The sequence below is a fragment of the Zasmidium cellare genome (assembly GCF_010093935.1).
Source record: "Zasmidium cellare ATCC 36951 unplaced genomic scaffold M409scaffold_1, whole genome shotgun sequence".
NCBI lineage: Eukaryota > Fungi > Ascomycota > Dothideomycetes > Mycosphaerellales > Mycosphaerellaceae > Zasmidium > Zasmidium cellare.
The window spans coordinates 887674-903467 of NW_022986945.1; the positions used below are offsets into that span (position 1 = coordinate 887674).

At 53.0% G+C, this 15794-nt stretch overlaps 6 protein-coding genes across 6 annotated transcripts; 2 read left to right on the plus strand and 4 right to left on the minus strand.

Annotated features, from left to right (window-relative positions):
* Positions 1 to 316: 316 nt before the first annotated feature.
* On the minus strand, positions 317 to 2318 carry M409DRAFT_16006 (uncharacterized protein; the record flags this gene model as incomplete). Its single annotated transcript, XM_033803450.1, has 5 exons — positions 317 to 965; positions 1020 to 1178; positions 1349 to 2039; positions 2095 to 2139; positions 2201 to 2318. 5 exons carry the CDS (start codon positions 2316 to 2318, stop codon positions 317 to 319), a joined length of 1662 nt encoding a protein of 553 aa, XP_033674621.1.
* Positions 2319 to 2957: 639 nt separating this feature from the next.
* On the minus strand, positions 2958 to 4532 carry M409DRAFT_16007 (uncharacterized protein; the record flags this gene model as incomplete). The annotated part of the gene is made up of 1 exon (XM_033803451.1): positions 2958 to 4532. One exon carries the CDS (start codon positions 4530 to 4532, stop codon positions 2958 to 2960), a length of 1575 nt encoding a protein of 524 aa, XP_033674622.1.
* Positions 4533 to 6072: 1540 nt separating this feature from the next.
* M409DRAFT_62010 (uncharacterized protein) lies at positions 6073 to 7387 on the minus strand (the record flags this gene model as incomplete). Its single annotated transcript, XM_033814978.1, has 2 exons — positions 6073 to 6792; positions 6845 to 7387. The coding sequence occupies 2 exons, from the start codon at positions 7385 to 7387 to the stop codon at positions 6073 to 6075; spliced, it is 1263 nt and encodes a 420-aa protein (XP_033674623.1).
* A 1922-nt stretch (positions 7388 to 9309) lies between these two features.
* Positions 9310 to 11426, plus strand: M409DRAFT_16009 (uncharacterized protein; the record flags this gene model as incomplete). Its single annotated transcript, XM_033803452.1, has 5 exons — positions 9310 to 9619; positions 9678 to 10072; positions 10121 to 10553; positions 10608 to 11203; positions 11262 to 11426. The coding sequence occupies 5 exons, from the start codon at positions 9310 to 9312 to the stop codon at positions 11424 to 11426; spliced, it is 1899 nt and encodes a 632-aa protein (XP_033674624.1).
* A 1031-nt stretch (positions 11427 to 12457) lies between these two features.
* M409DRAFT_16010 (uncharacterized protein) lies at positions 12458 to 13402 on the plus strand (the record flags this gene model as incomplete). Its single annotated transcript, XM_033803453.1, has 2 exons — positions 12458 to 13001; positions 13281 to 13402. The coding sequence occupies 2 exons, from the start codon at positions 12458 to 12460 to the stop codon at positions 13400 to 13402; spliced, it is 666 nt and encodes a 221-aa protein (XP_033674625.1).
* A 425-nt stretch (positions 13403 to 13827) lies between these two features.
* M409DRAFT_62012 (uncharacterized protein) lies at positions 13828 to 15699 on the minus strand (the record flags this gene model as incomplete). Its single annotated transcript, XM_033814979.1, has 2 exons — positions 13828 to 14892; positions 14947 to 15699. 2 exons carry the CDS (start codon positions 15697 to 15699, stop codon positions 13828 to 13830), a joined length of 1818 nt encoding a protein of 605 aa, XP_033674626.1.
* Between the last annotated feature and the right edge of the window lie 95 nt (positions 15700 to 15794).

The window sequence follows — 15794 nt, forward strand, 5'->3', positions numbered from 1 at the left end:
CGCTTTGAAATCAAGATATGGCTCATGATCGGAGGAACGCTGATATCGAAGTGAATGTTTGTTGCACGTATGACGTTTGGCGGGGCAATGCGGGCAGGAGCTGAGACGGCAGCGCATATGAAGGCACTGATCTGGATTAGGGCATTGCAAGGGTATTGACTCTCTGTGTTGACGATAAACCACTGGTAGTAGTGATCTGTTCTTCTCCTAACAGTATTCTCGAAGTCTCAGCAGCACTGAGTCCCTCCCTCTCTTGTGTTGCAAAACAAATCAACGCAGGTACTGCTTCCGCGGACTGAGGACCTCCTTCATCGCATCACTTCCTTGATTTCTTCCCATCGTTACCACCTATGAACTGCCTGAGCCGGTCCCGAATCGCGCGAGTGCGACGATAGTCGTCGCCGTCCGGGTCTTGAATGTGGACAAGGTTGGCGCACTTGGCAGGAACAAGGTCCATGTCCAGAAGCGCCTTCTTCTGGTCTTCTTCCGTGTAGTGGGCCGTGATCTTGACCAGATTGGACACGTTCTTTTCGCCGATGGCAAGAAGCCAATTAGACAGTAGCTCAACACCTGCGAGGTGCTTCGCTTCCTTGTCCAGAGGACTAGGCGAGTGCCACCACCATTCCTCGTCTCGAACCCGGGCGTCACGAGCTAGGCAGACAGCGAAGACATTGATCTGGTAGAAGAGCGGGAGGGCCTCTTGACGCAACTGGCGAGAAACGCGAGTGATGGCGGGTTGCATGCCGTGCACGTACTGCTCATGATAGGGACGTAGTGTGTTGAAGATATTGTAGAGGTCCAGGGTGTCGGTCCGCCAAGCACAGCTAACACCCGCAGGGCAGTTGTTGAGGGTGATTGGCAGGCCATCCGATGGTGACACCACATATCCGTACACAATTTCGCGGATCTCGCGTGGAAGGTCGAAGAATTTGAGAGGATGAATTCCAGCGCACTCGTTCTTGGACCTGGATCATGTCAGTTACGTGCCTAGCGTGCCTAGATGCATGCATGAACCGCACTCCCGCTGGTAGTTGTATGCCACGTCTGCAGCGCTCTTCGTGCAGATTTTGTTGAGAGTCGACGTCTTCATGTGTGGGTATTCGTCCAGCAGCGTCTTTCTGATGAGTGCTTCCATGCGCTCGTTGAACTCGTCTGACGTGGCCATGGTGGGCGACTCGCTGCGGACGGAAAGCAGCAAGCGCCAAATTGGCGAGTGTTGGGCGATGTGTTTGTTCAACAGAGACTCAGCGTCGCAAGAAATAGCGGCGCGCTTCGAGACGCTACCGGCAATTACCCGCTTGGCATTCACATGCAGTCGCGCTTTCCCTATCCGTCCATCACCAGCTACCACTTCAGCAGCTGCCTGACCATCTCGTTCACCTGTCGCCTCCTCAACACCAGCAGCGCAACCGCAGTCGTAGGAAGCACACCCTTCACAAACGCATTCATCATCCACGCTCGCAGGCTCCTCCTCCTCCCACCCCCAAACAGCGCCCGATGATCCTGCGTCCTATTCACCCAAGGAAACTCAACATCCGGGACATCCTTCTCAAGAAACCTGCAAAGCGGACCCCACCCTTCACTGGTGCTATACACCAACAACCGTTCCTTCGGCTCAACCACCCTCTTCACCATCGCATTATGCTCCCTATACACCCTCAATCCATGCACGGCAGGATCCCCCGCAAAGAACTTATTCCAATACACATCCATAAGCCCGTTCTGCTCCCACCAGACGCGATCGACTTTCCTCAGGAACCAGTGCGACCACGTGCTGTAGTTGTACCACAGCGTGCTGCACAGACTTGCCAGCCATTCGTCCTCGTCGTCGCGGACGGTTAGGATGACCTTGGCTTCCGGATAGGCTTTGATGATGTCTTCGGCCATGGGGGCGACTGTCTCGCCGGATATGCAGGTATGTTCGCCGTAGAGGGATTCGAATTGCTCGAGGCCGTAAGGCGGTCCGATGCCTGTGAGGCGTTTGTTCAGGATCGTGCCGCAGAAGGGCCCTTGGTGCTTGCGGACCATGACGCGGGAGTCTGGTGTGGTATCAGCTTTCTTTTCCTGAAAAGTGCTATGTTTCATCTCACTTACTATAGATATCTCCGTAGCCGAGGATATTCATGGCTTCGAGCATGGCTGGGATCGCAGGTCAGCTTCCACTCCATACATGTCTCTAAAGACTCAGACCCAGACTCACAGGACGTCCCAGTTCGCGAGAGCCCAACAATCATCACCTCCAAAGGCTGCGTCCTCGGCTTGCTAAAGCTCGGTGGATCATCGTTGAAGATATTCACGTCTCGCTTTGGTGTAGCCATGATACTTCTAGTGGCGGAACGGTAGTTGTTGTCGACGAGCTGAAAGTAAGAATGCTTTGGAAGGTAGATGGCGAGCGTAGAGAAGAGTAGGAAGATCAAACCTCTTTGATAAACCAAGAAAGTACCTCACTCTCCGTGATGATGTAAGTAGGGGCGTCCGCCCAAGAATGCACATACCCTCCGCCCTCAACAGTTCCCCATTTCAGTCGCGATATCTCGCAAACTGTCGCTCGCTCTGCCTGACGGAAGAGACAACGTCACGGTGACGGTGGTCAACTCTATCCATCCTTCGACCCTTCGATCTCCGCTATTCGCAACATCGCTCTCTTTGGGCCTAAAACACGACAGATACGCTCTTACATGACCGCAAAACTCCGCCGACAACGACGAGGGGATGTGTTGTATGTTGATGGGACAAAACAGGATGAAGTGAGATCGAACCAAGATCTCGGCCAACGGTTCCCAGCCAAGTGAGGCGTCCCTGCCATTCACACCGCCTCGCTACACGCGGCCGCCAGCGGAAGTCACGAGGCGAATCTACTCCTGTGCCAATAATATTTCCTTGCTTTTTGCGCGCTCGATGCGTTGAGAGCCAGTCAGTCAGGTTCTCATATATGTGTGGTATTATCGCTATGCTATTCAAACGTGCGTTCTGGGCTCAAGTAAGAGTTCTCCTCTCGGCTTTGTCCTGGATTCAAATCCGCCTTCTCGGGTATGTATCCGCTTTCCTCGCAGCCATGTCTCCTTTGCGTAGCCTTGCAATGTCTTGCCTTGATAAGGCGAGCATTTGTTCCTAAACAGCATCGTGCTTGGCTCGACTTCGAATGTGCTCTGGTCATCGAACACGCAAATATCGGCGTCCATGCCAACTCTGAGCTCGCCTTTGCGATGTTCTAATCCCACTTGTTTGGCGGTGTTGAAGCAGCACCAGGTCGCTACGTTGAGTAGCGTCTCGTCCACGTCCAAGCCTCTGCGCATGGCTTCTGTCCACAAGATGCTGAGACCGAGTCCGACCGAGCTGATGCCACCCCACGCCGTGAAGAAGTCTCCCTTCAGGGTGCTTGAGCAACAGCTTGAGGACTTGCTTTCTTCTGCGCCTTCAACATGCGAGGGTAGTAACTTCAAGTTCGGAGTGCAAGGTGAGTGGTCTGATACGACGGTCTTGATGACACTGTCTGCCGGTTCGAGCATCTCGTTCCATAGACCGTCCTGGTTCGATTCTGATCGGATGGGGGGACAGCACTTGTGTCTCGTATCACCGTCTTGGATCTTCTCCGCCGCCAAACTCAAGTAGTGGAAGCATGTTTCCGCTGTGATCTTGACGCCCTTCTCCCGTGCGTCTCGTAGTAGTGGAATAGCCTCGATCGCAGAAAGATGTACGATGTGTAGAGGCAGCTTCGGGCACAAATGAGCCATGCTGAGGACCTGTAGAATGGCATAGACCTCAAACGATGAAGGCCGCGAGTCGAGGAACGTTTGATATCGGTCCAGGGGTCCGGTAGGTTCCAGCGGCGGCAACGACCATTGCACGTCATCGCCCACCGAAGCCGACACAGGAGGAATCATCTCAGCGTGGAACATGACCGTAGTAGGCTCGTCGGCGAGTTCCTCGAAGACAAGTTGGATGTCTCTTGATGATACGGCCGGGAACTCTTCCACGCCGCTGTCGATCAAGAAACCCTTGAAGCCTCGTACGCCTGCCTTGACAAGCGGCTTAAGTTCCTTGACATTGCCAGGTATTATTCCACCGTAAAAGCCCACATCAACCCAGCACTTCCCTTGTGCTGCCTCAACCTTCTCTTTCAGCCCTTGCATCGTCGTTGTAGGAGGAATGGCATTCAATGGCATGTCCACCACGGTTGTCACACCTCCAAAGGCGGCGGCCTGTGTACCCGTATAGAAGCCCTCCCATTCTGTTCTGCCAGGCTCGTTCAGATGGACATGAGCATCGACCAGGCCTGGTAATAGTACATGCGGACTGTAGTCTTTGTATACTGTGCCCGGAGGAAAAGAGGTTTCTGGTAGTACGGAGTGGAATATCGAGTTGATCTTACCAGTCACATTCGATATAACGATCGTGGCTTCTGATAGTCGGCCTCCAACAACGGCTCGTGAGGATGCGAGGACGGTAAGTTGCCAAGGGTCAATGGCTTCTAGTATAGGGGAGCCTTCAACATTGTGTGGTGTATCGGTTCCAGTCGCGTAAGGGGCCATGGTGGACGCGTCGAAGTGGAGTATACTCGGGTCTATAGTGTTCTCGATCAGGTAGTCTTAGCAGACGATAAGACGGCTGCTATCGGTGCTGCTGCTCTCGCACGTGAAGATCAGTGACGTAGTTTGACAGCTACGAGAGTCGTGGGCCAAAGGAACAATAGAGCAATAGATCAGACCGAGAGATAGCAGTGCCTGCAAGAGAGGTGGGAGGAGTGAAGTGGGAGGGACATAGATAACGATAAGAGAACTTAACTTATGAAGGGGTCTCCCAGCCGAATAAAATCGAAACAATTGCCGCAGGTGAATGCTCATTGCGCAGCAGCAGCGCGTTGGCCAACAGAACAAGAGATTCGGTACGCAATAGGAACAAAGGGCGCAGCCTCGGGTAGACGTCGATTCGTATGAGCTTGCGTCCGTCGTGCTCTCGCTTGGGCGGAAAGGGTGTGGTATTACTCGATAGCATCGAGCAGGTCTGCTATCAGTGGCCCGGTCAGACGTCGCGCAGAGGTGTGGTTGAGAAAGATAAGCCATGTTTCTCGGATTGGTATGGCTTCGCCAAGACAAGACAGGCCTCCGGCAATGTCCAATATCGATTGGGTTGCCATTGTGATGAAACGATGCCGAGACGACTTCACGTTGTCGCTGGGTGCTCCTGTTCATCACACTCTTGATTTCGAATCCCATTGCGTTTGCAACATTGTCTTCTTCCTGGATGATGCAGTTGCAGTGTCGACCCCCAGATCGCAAGCAAGAATCCAAATCCCAACGAAATCGATGCCGGCGGCTTCCCGTAAAAGCCAATAGTTTCCATTACTCGACCATTACTCGATCATTATTCCAAAAGGCTGCTGTAGACGTCGCCGGGAGAGTCACAGGCCAGACGACACGAGCACGTTTCGCGGCCTGCCGGCGGCGCTACGAAGGACGTGGCCGATTGCCGGCGGCGAGGGCATTGATGGGCAACTTCGAGGCCTGTCGCAACTGCGTCGATCTCGACGATATCCTTTTGCATGACTGCTGTTGTTCATCATCGTCTTCTGGCAAGTATCGAGCTGGACCGAGCTTGTGAGAGCGGAAGACGTCTTGCCAGGCTTCTGCGTTGAGCTGTCCCGGCACCAATGACACCTGAATGCCGGCGGTTGAGCGGAAGTGGAAGGCGCCTTCTTCTTCTTGTTCTGCTGAGTGCTGATGAAGGTGTATAAGATGCCAACAAAGAGTCTCAATGCATCGACGGTCGTCAATTTGAAGAACTCGCACGTCATCTGATCGCACAACATCGAAGCCTGCAACAATGATATCATTTGTCTCGATGTATTCTCTGATTAGAATCCGAAAGCAACAGTATATGCATTGAGAACCTCCATAAATGCCGACGCCTTCGCCTGCCACCAAGATGCACTGTAACAAACCTCCCAAACTCCTCGCTAGTCTAACGACATCCTCCAATTCAGTCATTACCGCTCATTCGTAATCTATATCTATCTTTCCATCCACCAGACGCCATGCTAATCAAATGCTAAGTTTCCACAACCAAGATCAATCACAAAGCCTTGAATGCCTTCCCAATACAAGCAGTTCCCCCCAACATAGCTCCAACACCAGCGAAGATAATCACAGGTCCGTACGTTCCTCCATAAATGAAATCCGCGCCATGCAACGGTTTCGCGTTCAGCAGAGCTTCAGAGATAGGTCCAGAGACCAAAGATGCGACGCCTTTCATCGCGCAGAAAAGGCCAATAACGAGGCCAGTATCAATGGTGTATCCGTACTGTGCACCAGCCGAGTTCCCGTAAAATCCATGCTTGGCCATCTCTTGCGCGCAGCCACTCCACATGGCTGGGTAGCCTGCCCCAGATAATCCCCAAAGGATGACGAAGACGTAGAGTATTGGCTGTGAGACCGTGAATCCCCATAGCAGGAAGATTGACAGCGCAGAGATGAGAGTGACTCCCAACATGACGATCGAGACGCTGAAGCGATCGACGAGGAAGCCCTGCAGGAGAAGACCTCCACAAGCTGCAATGTTGAGAAGAGCGAGGGCGAGTGTGCCGGAGATCGAAGGGAAGCCTTGCGCGGAGGCGAAAGAAGGGATCCATAGGAGAGGAACGAAATAGGCGAGGCCTTGAGCGAAGTTGCCTGCTTGGAACCACCAGAAAGGTTGCTGCTTGAGGAAGGATAGGTTGAGCGGGCGGAGCGAGCTGACTTGCGATGGTGGAATGCGAGTCTTCATCACCATGAGCGCAGGTGGAACTATGCATGCCTGTAGCCTGTTAGCTGAAGATAGGGCGACTTGTTGCAATGTGAATGCTCACAGAGATGACTGCCCATACTCTCAGTGCAGTGCGGAACCCGTATTGATTAAGTAGCCATTGGAACAAGAATGGAATGATGGCTCCACTGGTTCCAGTAGCCGTCCAGCAGATCCCGAACGCAAGGCCTTTACGTTGGATGAACCATTCATCGATCACCAGCATTGCCGGGAAGTACAGCGTCAAACCACCCACGGCGAACATGATTCCCTGTGTCGCCAGGAGGCCAATAGAGCTGTTGCAAAACGATGCTCCTACAAGAGCCGCCAGCATGATGATCAACCCGACAATACCAGACGGACGGCGGATATGTGGCCATCTCTGAAGCACAAGCGCAACCAGAGGGCTGCTCAGGTACATGATACCGCTGGCGGTCGTCGAGATGGCAGCAGTGGTCGACGAGTCCTTCGAGAATGGCTCGTGCGAGGCATAGTACTCTTGGAATACTCCAAAAGAAAACGGAAAGCCCCAAACGACCGATTCGAGGGCGAACACACCCGCCAACACTAGCCACGCATCCTTTCCACCGTCCGCTCTGGGAAGCATTTGAAGCTCATAGTCCGGCGGTGTCTCGATTCCAGAGATGTTGCGAAGCTGAAAGCGCTCCGTCGAGTCATTTAGTCCAGCGTCCAAGGGCGTCTCGATAGACCTGGGAGTTTCCATAGTAGGAAGGATGGAAGTTGATGCCAGCGACAAGGTGTTCGTTCGAACAACCTGGCGATCATTCTGCTATTTCTCCCTCCCAAGCATGTGGAGATAATCCCAACTCCAACCACAAGCAGAAAACGTTTCCCTTTCAGTTAGTCAAGTTTTCCTCATCATTGTTCGTGAGAATTGCGTTCGACCTTCGGCTCTCTGGGAAAGATTACTGGATCGGGCGATATGGGGGAGGCGAAAACCAAAAATTGCCGCATCGAGTCCTCATGATGAAGAGATCCAATCGAACGATTATTCATAGGTCGATGAGCGTGGCCAGTCATACTGCGCGGTAGTGCCGGATGGTAAGTGTTACGCATTCTTCAGGCAATTTTGCAGAGCTTGCTGTTGAAAATTTGGGCTGATGTGGAGCAATTCCCGGTCTCTTGCCACGGTGCGCTATCCTCATGAGTATACGGTTTCCTGAGGACAGCCGCATCGGCATGCCGTGCTTCGGACTAAGGACAGTAGCGAGATGATAGACAAAATCCAGAGAATATGTATCTCTGCAGAGACGAGAGCATAAGAATCCTCACCTGTGATTTTTGGTCCTCATTCCTCACAGAAAGCACGAGCATTCGCTTTCAAGACCCACTGGTAATTTTGCCCTGTGAATATCATGGCGAAACTGGCTGCGACATCCTGTTCCAGTAGGCACACAGGTCGGAATCGCCGTCGTTGGCTCTGCCCGAACTCCTTGCTTCCACCATGTCGCAGTGTTGCTTTTGTCATGGCTGGTGTTGCGCGGGACAACGCCCACATCGCGTGTCACAGTAGCACAAGGCGGCGGTGTGGCTTCGGTGTGCCTGTCGAGTTCTCGAGGTGCAGTTCGCCGTCTCTTTCGATGTCGAGCAACGTGTCTTGCCTTGAGATTTGCATTACGAAGATTGCTGGCAACGCTCTAACGTTGCAGGGCATCGAGCACGAGGATTCCTAATCTTAAGAGCCTCCCACTTCCAAACCGGCTGCGGCGTGTTTCGTGGTTTTGACACCAGGATGCCTCGCGAGGGCCAGATGATGAAGGGAGCTTCGTGCGCATAAAAGGCATGGTGCATATTCGTGGTGCTAGCGGTGGTCAAGTTTGGAAAAATGCAGTGCATGGTGGAGAGCGTCAGGGCAGGCTGGCACCACGCTAATATGGAGTTTACATAGACAGTCGTGTGGTGGTAGTGTGAGCGCAAGGAGTTGTCGATGGTACCTGACGATCCAATGCTGAGAGGGGCTGCCGGCAGGAGCGTTGGAAATTGATTGGCCTTGACCCTGGCGACGGACTTCTTCGATCCAACCTCCTCCTTTGAAACCTCTCTTCTTGCAACAACGACACCAAACTCCTCAACCTGCGAACAGCTTCACCAGGCTTCACGTGAGAGAAGGTGGTGCCATGCTGCGGTAGCTGCGTCCCGACATGTCTGTAACCTGACAGTGTTCGTGTTGACACGGCTACCGGCAAAAATGTGTTCACAAAACTCCCGTTCATTCCCTTTCCAGCCCATTTTCGGCGGCAAGGAACAGATGGCCCTGTCACAGACACACTGGCAACTTGGAAGCTGTCCGAGGGTGCATGTCTATCAGTCTCCTTGCGTTTGACCGCCCATCTCCGAAGAGACATTGAACTGGTACACCACCCCGTGGCACGCCTTCCCACCCACGCTCTTTATGTCTTACAGCTCATGGCTACGATGATCTCCTGCTCTCGTGTGTCTCTTTAATTTTTCATTCAAGCAGCACTCACTTTTGTTCTAGACAAGGCTACCTGATCTGAGCTTGCAAGCATGAAGACGAACTCGTTCCAAAATCATGCCCAGATACTACTATCGCTACTTTGCTTGTCGTCGGCATCCGCGTTGCTGAGACACAACGTAGAAGACCTTTCCTCTGCGCCGGACACACCACCATTGATGCGCCGGCAGGCCGATAATGGGACCTTCGCGGTTACTGGAGTACAAGGTGCAGGAGTTCAACCAAGGCTAGAGATTCGAGAGCTGGAACGGGATGCAGACTCTTGGAATCTGTATGTGCTTGGCATGCAAAGATTTCAAGCCACGGATCAGAGTGACAAGCTCTCTTACTATCGACTGTGTGGTGAGTGCTGCCACAGTCAGGTCCTCATCGAGCGGCAATATTGACAAGCCACTGCTAGGAATTCGCGGACGACCGTATGAGGCTTGGGACGGTGTTGAAGCCACTGGCAACAGCGAAGATGGCTATTGTGCGCACGTGTCGAACATTTTCCTGACATGGCATCGCCCATACCTCGCCCTTTACGAACAAGTTCTTTTCGAGCATGTCATGGACGCTGCGAATTCATTTCCAACGGGGGAGGTGCGCCAACGATACATCTCTGCCGCACGCCGGTGGCGAATGCCGTACTGGGACTGGGCTGTAGAGCAAGAAGATGGATCCAGTGTCTATCCACAGAGCGTTTCAACTCCCGAAATTACAGTCACTTTGCCCAATGGCTCGGCAACTATACGCAACCCTTTGTATTCCTATCGTTTCCACCCAGTGTCTGAGGAAGATTTCTTCTTTAACCCCGTAAGTAAAGCCCTTCCATTATTTGATGTACTGAGCTGACGATATTAGTTCGCCTCTTGGCTGGAGACGCTACGGAGTCCATCAGGCTCAACCCAGAATGCTGTCAGCCGGAATCAAGATATTGGGTCACAGCTGGATGCTAACAGAAACTCGGCCATGAACCGTCTCTTCAATCTATTCGCCAACTACGATAATTTCACCCAGTTCAGTAATGAGGCATGGACATTTGGAAATGTCCGAAACGCAGACAGCCTTGAGGGCCTTCATGATGTGATACACGGCATGACGGGAGGCAACGGACACATGACCTTCCTGGACTATTCTGCCTTCGACCCGCTCTTCTTCCTCCATCATACGATGATGGATCGCTGCTTTGCTTTATGGCAAGTTATGAACATCTTCACCGGTCAGGTGGAGCCTGTGGCGGCGGTCAGTGACACGTTCACAATCAATGTAGGAGAAATGGTTGATGGAAACACTCGTACGTCCTGCGTGTCATGAAATCTTGAATCAATGTTCTAACGAAGACCTCCAGCTCTCACCCCTTTTCACATGGACTCCAGTGGGAAGCTGTTCACATCAAACGATGTCATGGATACTATGTCGCTTGGCTATACATACCCAGAGCTCGCGAACAATACTGGAAGATCGACCGTCGTCGCCAAGATCAGAGAACTTTATGGCAGCAACGCCGTCAGTGGCGGTCCTGTGAAGCGTAATGCACCAGCACAAAGAGTATCGCAAGCGGCGACCAAGCAGCAAGTCCACTCGGCTCCTGGCGAGGTCGTGGAGGGTCGCCTGCAGCACTATCTTGCCAACATCGTATCCACCAAATTTGCGATGAACAATTCATATGCTATATATATATTCCTCGGGGACGTTCAAAGCGAAGATCCAAAGACATGGCCTCTCTGTCCGAACATGGTTGGCACGCACGCTGTTTTCGCTGGATATGCGGGAGCAGCCTCTTCTAGCAAGCGGTCCGTTGAGCACAATTCGATGAAAGTGACGGGATCGATACCGCTCACGGACGGGTTGCTCCAAAAAGTACACAACGGCGACCTGCCTGGCATGAGTAACGCAGAGGTCGGATCTTACCTGCGCGAAAGTCTCAAGTGGCGGGTTGCACTGGTGAGTCTACAAGCGTCTTGTCGTTCAGAAGGACGATTTCAATTGCTGACGGATGCAGATGGATGGCACTGCTGTCAATGCCGAGGACGTGGCTGACCTCGCCATCACCGTTGTGAGTGCCCAAGTCCAGCCTTCGGAAGCGGAAGACGAGTTCCCCTCCTGGCACAACTTCAAGGAGCTGAAATCAATTACACACGGAAGGCCAGGTGGTCATAGAGGATGAGAGTATGGAAAGAAGCGCATTAGTGCACGCTCGGCCGGCTCCACATCGACGGCCGAATGAATGACTTGATGAACGACTTGATGCAGGGCATGTTCAACTTTGAACAGGACATTCTACTTGAGAACACAAGGATGCTGATAATGTAATGTCTATAGTAGTCCAGGATGAAATTCACTTGACCGTCGTCACAGTCGTTCACTTCCCAATACAGCAAGAGCCTTTGGCACCCCTGCAGCGCATCAATGACGGCAATATTGCTCCACCCGTGCCGAGGACTCTTTGGTCTTGGGTTTCCCCCACATCAGTCCTGTTCTTTGCTCCCAACAACAATATCGGACATGTCCCCTTTCCATCCCGCCAATACATCTTGCATAAGCCCGTCAATCACCTCCTGCGTCTGTACATGTACACACGCAAAGATGCAAAGACAAACGGGGAGCAAACAAAACGGATTTTAGCTACCGACTGCACAGAGGGCCGCGTCGCCCGCGTGGGAAGAAAAAGCACCACCACAGCAGTTCTTCGGTTGGCGGACGCTCGGTAAATATTCGATTGGCGCGGCGTGCAGACGTTAACGAAGTCTATTGCCCGCGATTTGATGGCCCTCGCCCCAGATTGGGACGAACACACTATTGATGCTGACAGCCGCGCCGCCCCTCTTCCAGATCGATGTACCTCTTTCTGCGCTGAACTCCTCTCGGCGCAAGGAACCTGTGGTGCGAAAAAGGTACGTGGGAACATGGATCCTTTGTGGATCGGACGGCATGCGAACGGTGCGTGGATCTTCCCTCCTCTTCTCGTTCCTTTGGTGCTCTTTTCTTTCTCTCGCTGCGTGTCATGAGCTGTGCGACGTTCACATGCTGGGCCTGCTGTGAAGGACTTTGACGGGCTATTGCGTGGACGACTGGAGCGAGAGACGCTCGTGTTCTGGACCGCTGCAGCGATTTGGCCCGCGATCTGGAAGGATTCTCAACATCCTGGGTAGGATCCCAGCACCACGCTGAGCCGGACGTCACTCGCTGGATTGCAAGATGCTCTCATCGACGCTTTTCGCAGCGGCACTGTATGCAGTTGCGGTCACAGCAGCAGAGCCGTCAGACATATCATCTTGCTCGTCTGGACCGGCCTCTAAGTACCTAACATTGGCGAACTTCCCACCAGCGCAGACCTACTGCTCCGACAACTATGCAGCTCCGGCCACAGTGACGGAGACATCATGCGCAACACCCACAGCATCTACAGGAGCGAGCAAGCGCGATGACAATGGATCGCCTCAATGGCGCGGCGACCACGGCCGTCCCTCAAGTGATGCCATCTTATTCAAACAACTCATGGACGAGTCCTCATCTTTACAATCTACGTTGTGCTCCTGCATCGGCACCCAGCCTCAGATCGTGACGATCCAGACCACCTGTGCATCCAACGAGTACTGCGAGGCCAATACATCCACCTGTAAAGTCCAGCGCAACTGCAAGAACCCCGCTTCCTGCGACGGCCATTCTTTTTGCGGGAAAGGACCTTCTGGAAACAATCTCTTCTGCCACCAGGACACCGATGACAGTGATATGGGCTACTGTATGAATGATGGCCCGCCGAATAAAGGATGCCCGGAGCCTTACGAGGATTGCCACAGTAATGACGATTGTGGTGGACAGCGGGTGTGCATCTACTCATGTTGTCGGTCGGAGCCGTTCTGTGTTGATCTCAACGACTATCAGAGTGGAAGTGGAGGTGCAGCGTCGAGAATGTTGAAGAGGGGAGATGGGCTCATGAATCCATGGGACGGAAGGTGAAAGGTGGTGCGACAGTGATGGGCTTATGAAAAGCAGATGGGCTATGAAGACGTACCAACAGGGCCTGAGAAAACTGAGCAGGTGGACCACGAGCGGCTCAGCGCCTGTACTGAGTTCAACGTCGACTCAAACGGCCAACCGAACGCTTCCGCCGACTTGCGTTATGAGTCCGACGCCCAATAACCTGGTGACGATCATGTCAGAGCACGACATCAGGGAGGAATGCCATGGCTTCGCCGCTTGCAGATTATGGTGGACTGATCGAAGACGTCGTCCCGCATATTCGAGCTCGAGCTACAGGCTCACTCACACACGGAGTAGATATGTCTACCAAAGGTGCTTATTCATGGAAACATGGATCCGCCGGGAGTATGGCCAAAGCGAAGACAGCACCTCAGCTGGAGGAAGAGAATTGTAGCGTTGCCTGCGACCCACAATGGAGAAGCGGTACCCAGCGCATAAGTAGCGGCCAACGAACGTTCGGGAGAGATGAACGACACGATGCACATACAAACAGTCGACGATCAGAAGCCTTTCAAGGCCAGGATGGCGAATTTGGGCACAGGACAGCAGAAGAGCTAGCATGGTTATCATACTAGAGTCACAAACTAAAGTTTGGCTACAACTCTCGAAAGACCCTCGACAACTTCGCGGGCACTTCTCTCACCACTCCTCACCGCACCTTCCATATAACCCTTCCACTCTTCCGCAGTCTCCGTGCCAGCAAAATGCAGATTCTGAAAAGGATCCCGAATAGCGTGTCCCGCCGTATCGAGCACGCCTGGTGGCAGCGCAGGCGAAGGACATCCATATCCCGAAAACTCCTCATCGCTCCATGGCAGGGTCACGAACTCCACGAGCTCAGTCTTTGCTTCCGGCGCGGAGTACACGTCAACAATCTGCTGAAGTAGAATCGCCTCGTGCTCAGAGCGCTCCTTTTGGGACCACTCTTGTGCATACTTGCCCGCCATGAAGCAGGTGAGGATATGCTTGTCATCAGCGGGACTACTCGTGTCACGAATGACAGCAGCCGGGCCTTTGAACGACTGGATGAGGCCGCAGAAGTCTTTCTTCACCCAGAAGGCGGATTTAAACACGACCATCACCTTTTGGTAGAAGCCATAGCGGTACGAATCCACGAGGAGTTGCTTCGCCAGGGGCAATGGTGGCTGGAGGTCGATCTTTTTCAGGACTGGAGGAGGTACGGCCGAGATCACTTTGCGCGCTTTGAGCGCCGTGCCGTTGGTCGTGTGAACTTGGGTCTCGTTCGGTCCGGTCTGATGAATGGCCGACACAGCGCTCGAGAAGCGGACTGTCGACGGGGGAAGGCTCTTCGTCAGTCCTTCAGCAAAGGCTGATGTGCCTTGTCTTATCCTGAGGTGCTGCCCGCCACCCTTGCGGTCTGAACGCATTTGTAACAAGCCTCCACCAGATTTGCAGTAGTTGAGGAAGAAGAGAGCCGAGATATCTTCGGGCTCATGGCCGAGCATCGCTCTCGTCCATACCGAGGCCGTCCTCAATGCATCAGGTGTCGCGCCCTTCGTCTGCAAATATGCGGCGAAGGTCATGCTGTCGAGGTCCACGTCACGCGGATATGCGCAGTCGACATTTTGGCAGTCGGCTTCGGATTGGTCTCGGATGAAAGCTACGTTCGTCTTGATGATTTCCTCAAACTATTCGTTCCGTCAGCATGATCTGATCGAAATGGGTATTACAATTTGACTTACCGGCGGCAGCTCTCCATAAGGGAAATGCTCTATCGACCCATCTTCAGTCTGAAGAACACATTTCCCACTCGTATTCTGCTCAATCAACTCCAATCCAAATCTTCGAGCCAGCTCAATCATCCGACTCTGGTTCGTATCATTAATCCACGCAGCTCCAAGATCGGTGTTGCCACCATCTTTGAGAGTCGTCGTCCAGGTTCGACCGCCTACACGATTTCTCGCTTCGAGGACGACGCAGGACAATCCAGCTTTGATGATGTCCGCCGCTGCTGTAAGGCCCGCCAAACCAGCTCCAATTATTACGACGTCGACTTCCTCAGTCGGTGCACTCAGAGCCTTTGGAATCGATGTTGTTGTTGGAGAAGCCCTCTTCGCAACCACGGCCTCAATTTCAAACAACCAAACCTTGCCCGCGAGCTTAGGCACCGGGACCAATGTCATAGCCGGACGATGCGTCCCCAAGAACTTTTGGATATGCGCGGTATGCAGTCGACGCTCTGGGTTATAGTCCACAATATAAAACCTTAGAGACAGGATATCAGGTATGTTGCATCCAGCAACGAGCATGATCTTGTGGAGGTTTAACAGGGCAAGTTGGATCTGTGATTCATAGTCGCTGGGAACAGAGCCATTGGCGTTCGTTCCCGGTTGGCCTGAGATGTGTATAACTTCTTGAGCGGTCGTTGATGTAGCAGCGGCGAAGTAAGCTTGTCTGGATGACTCGGTGTCGATGGTGCGGATCAGGGGAGCCATGTTGAGGGATTGTTACGCGTTTGGAAGGCGAGTGAGGAAGAAGCGAGGTCTTAGACAATGCCACAAAGAAAGTCATACTGGCCTACACTTTTTTC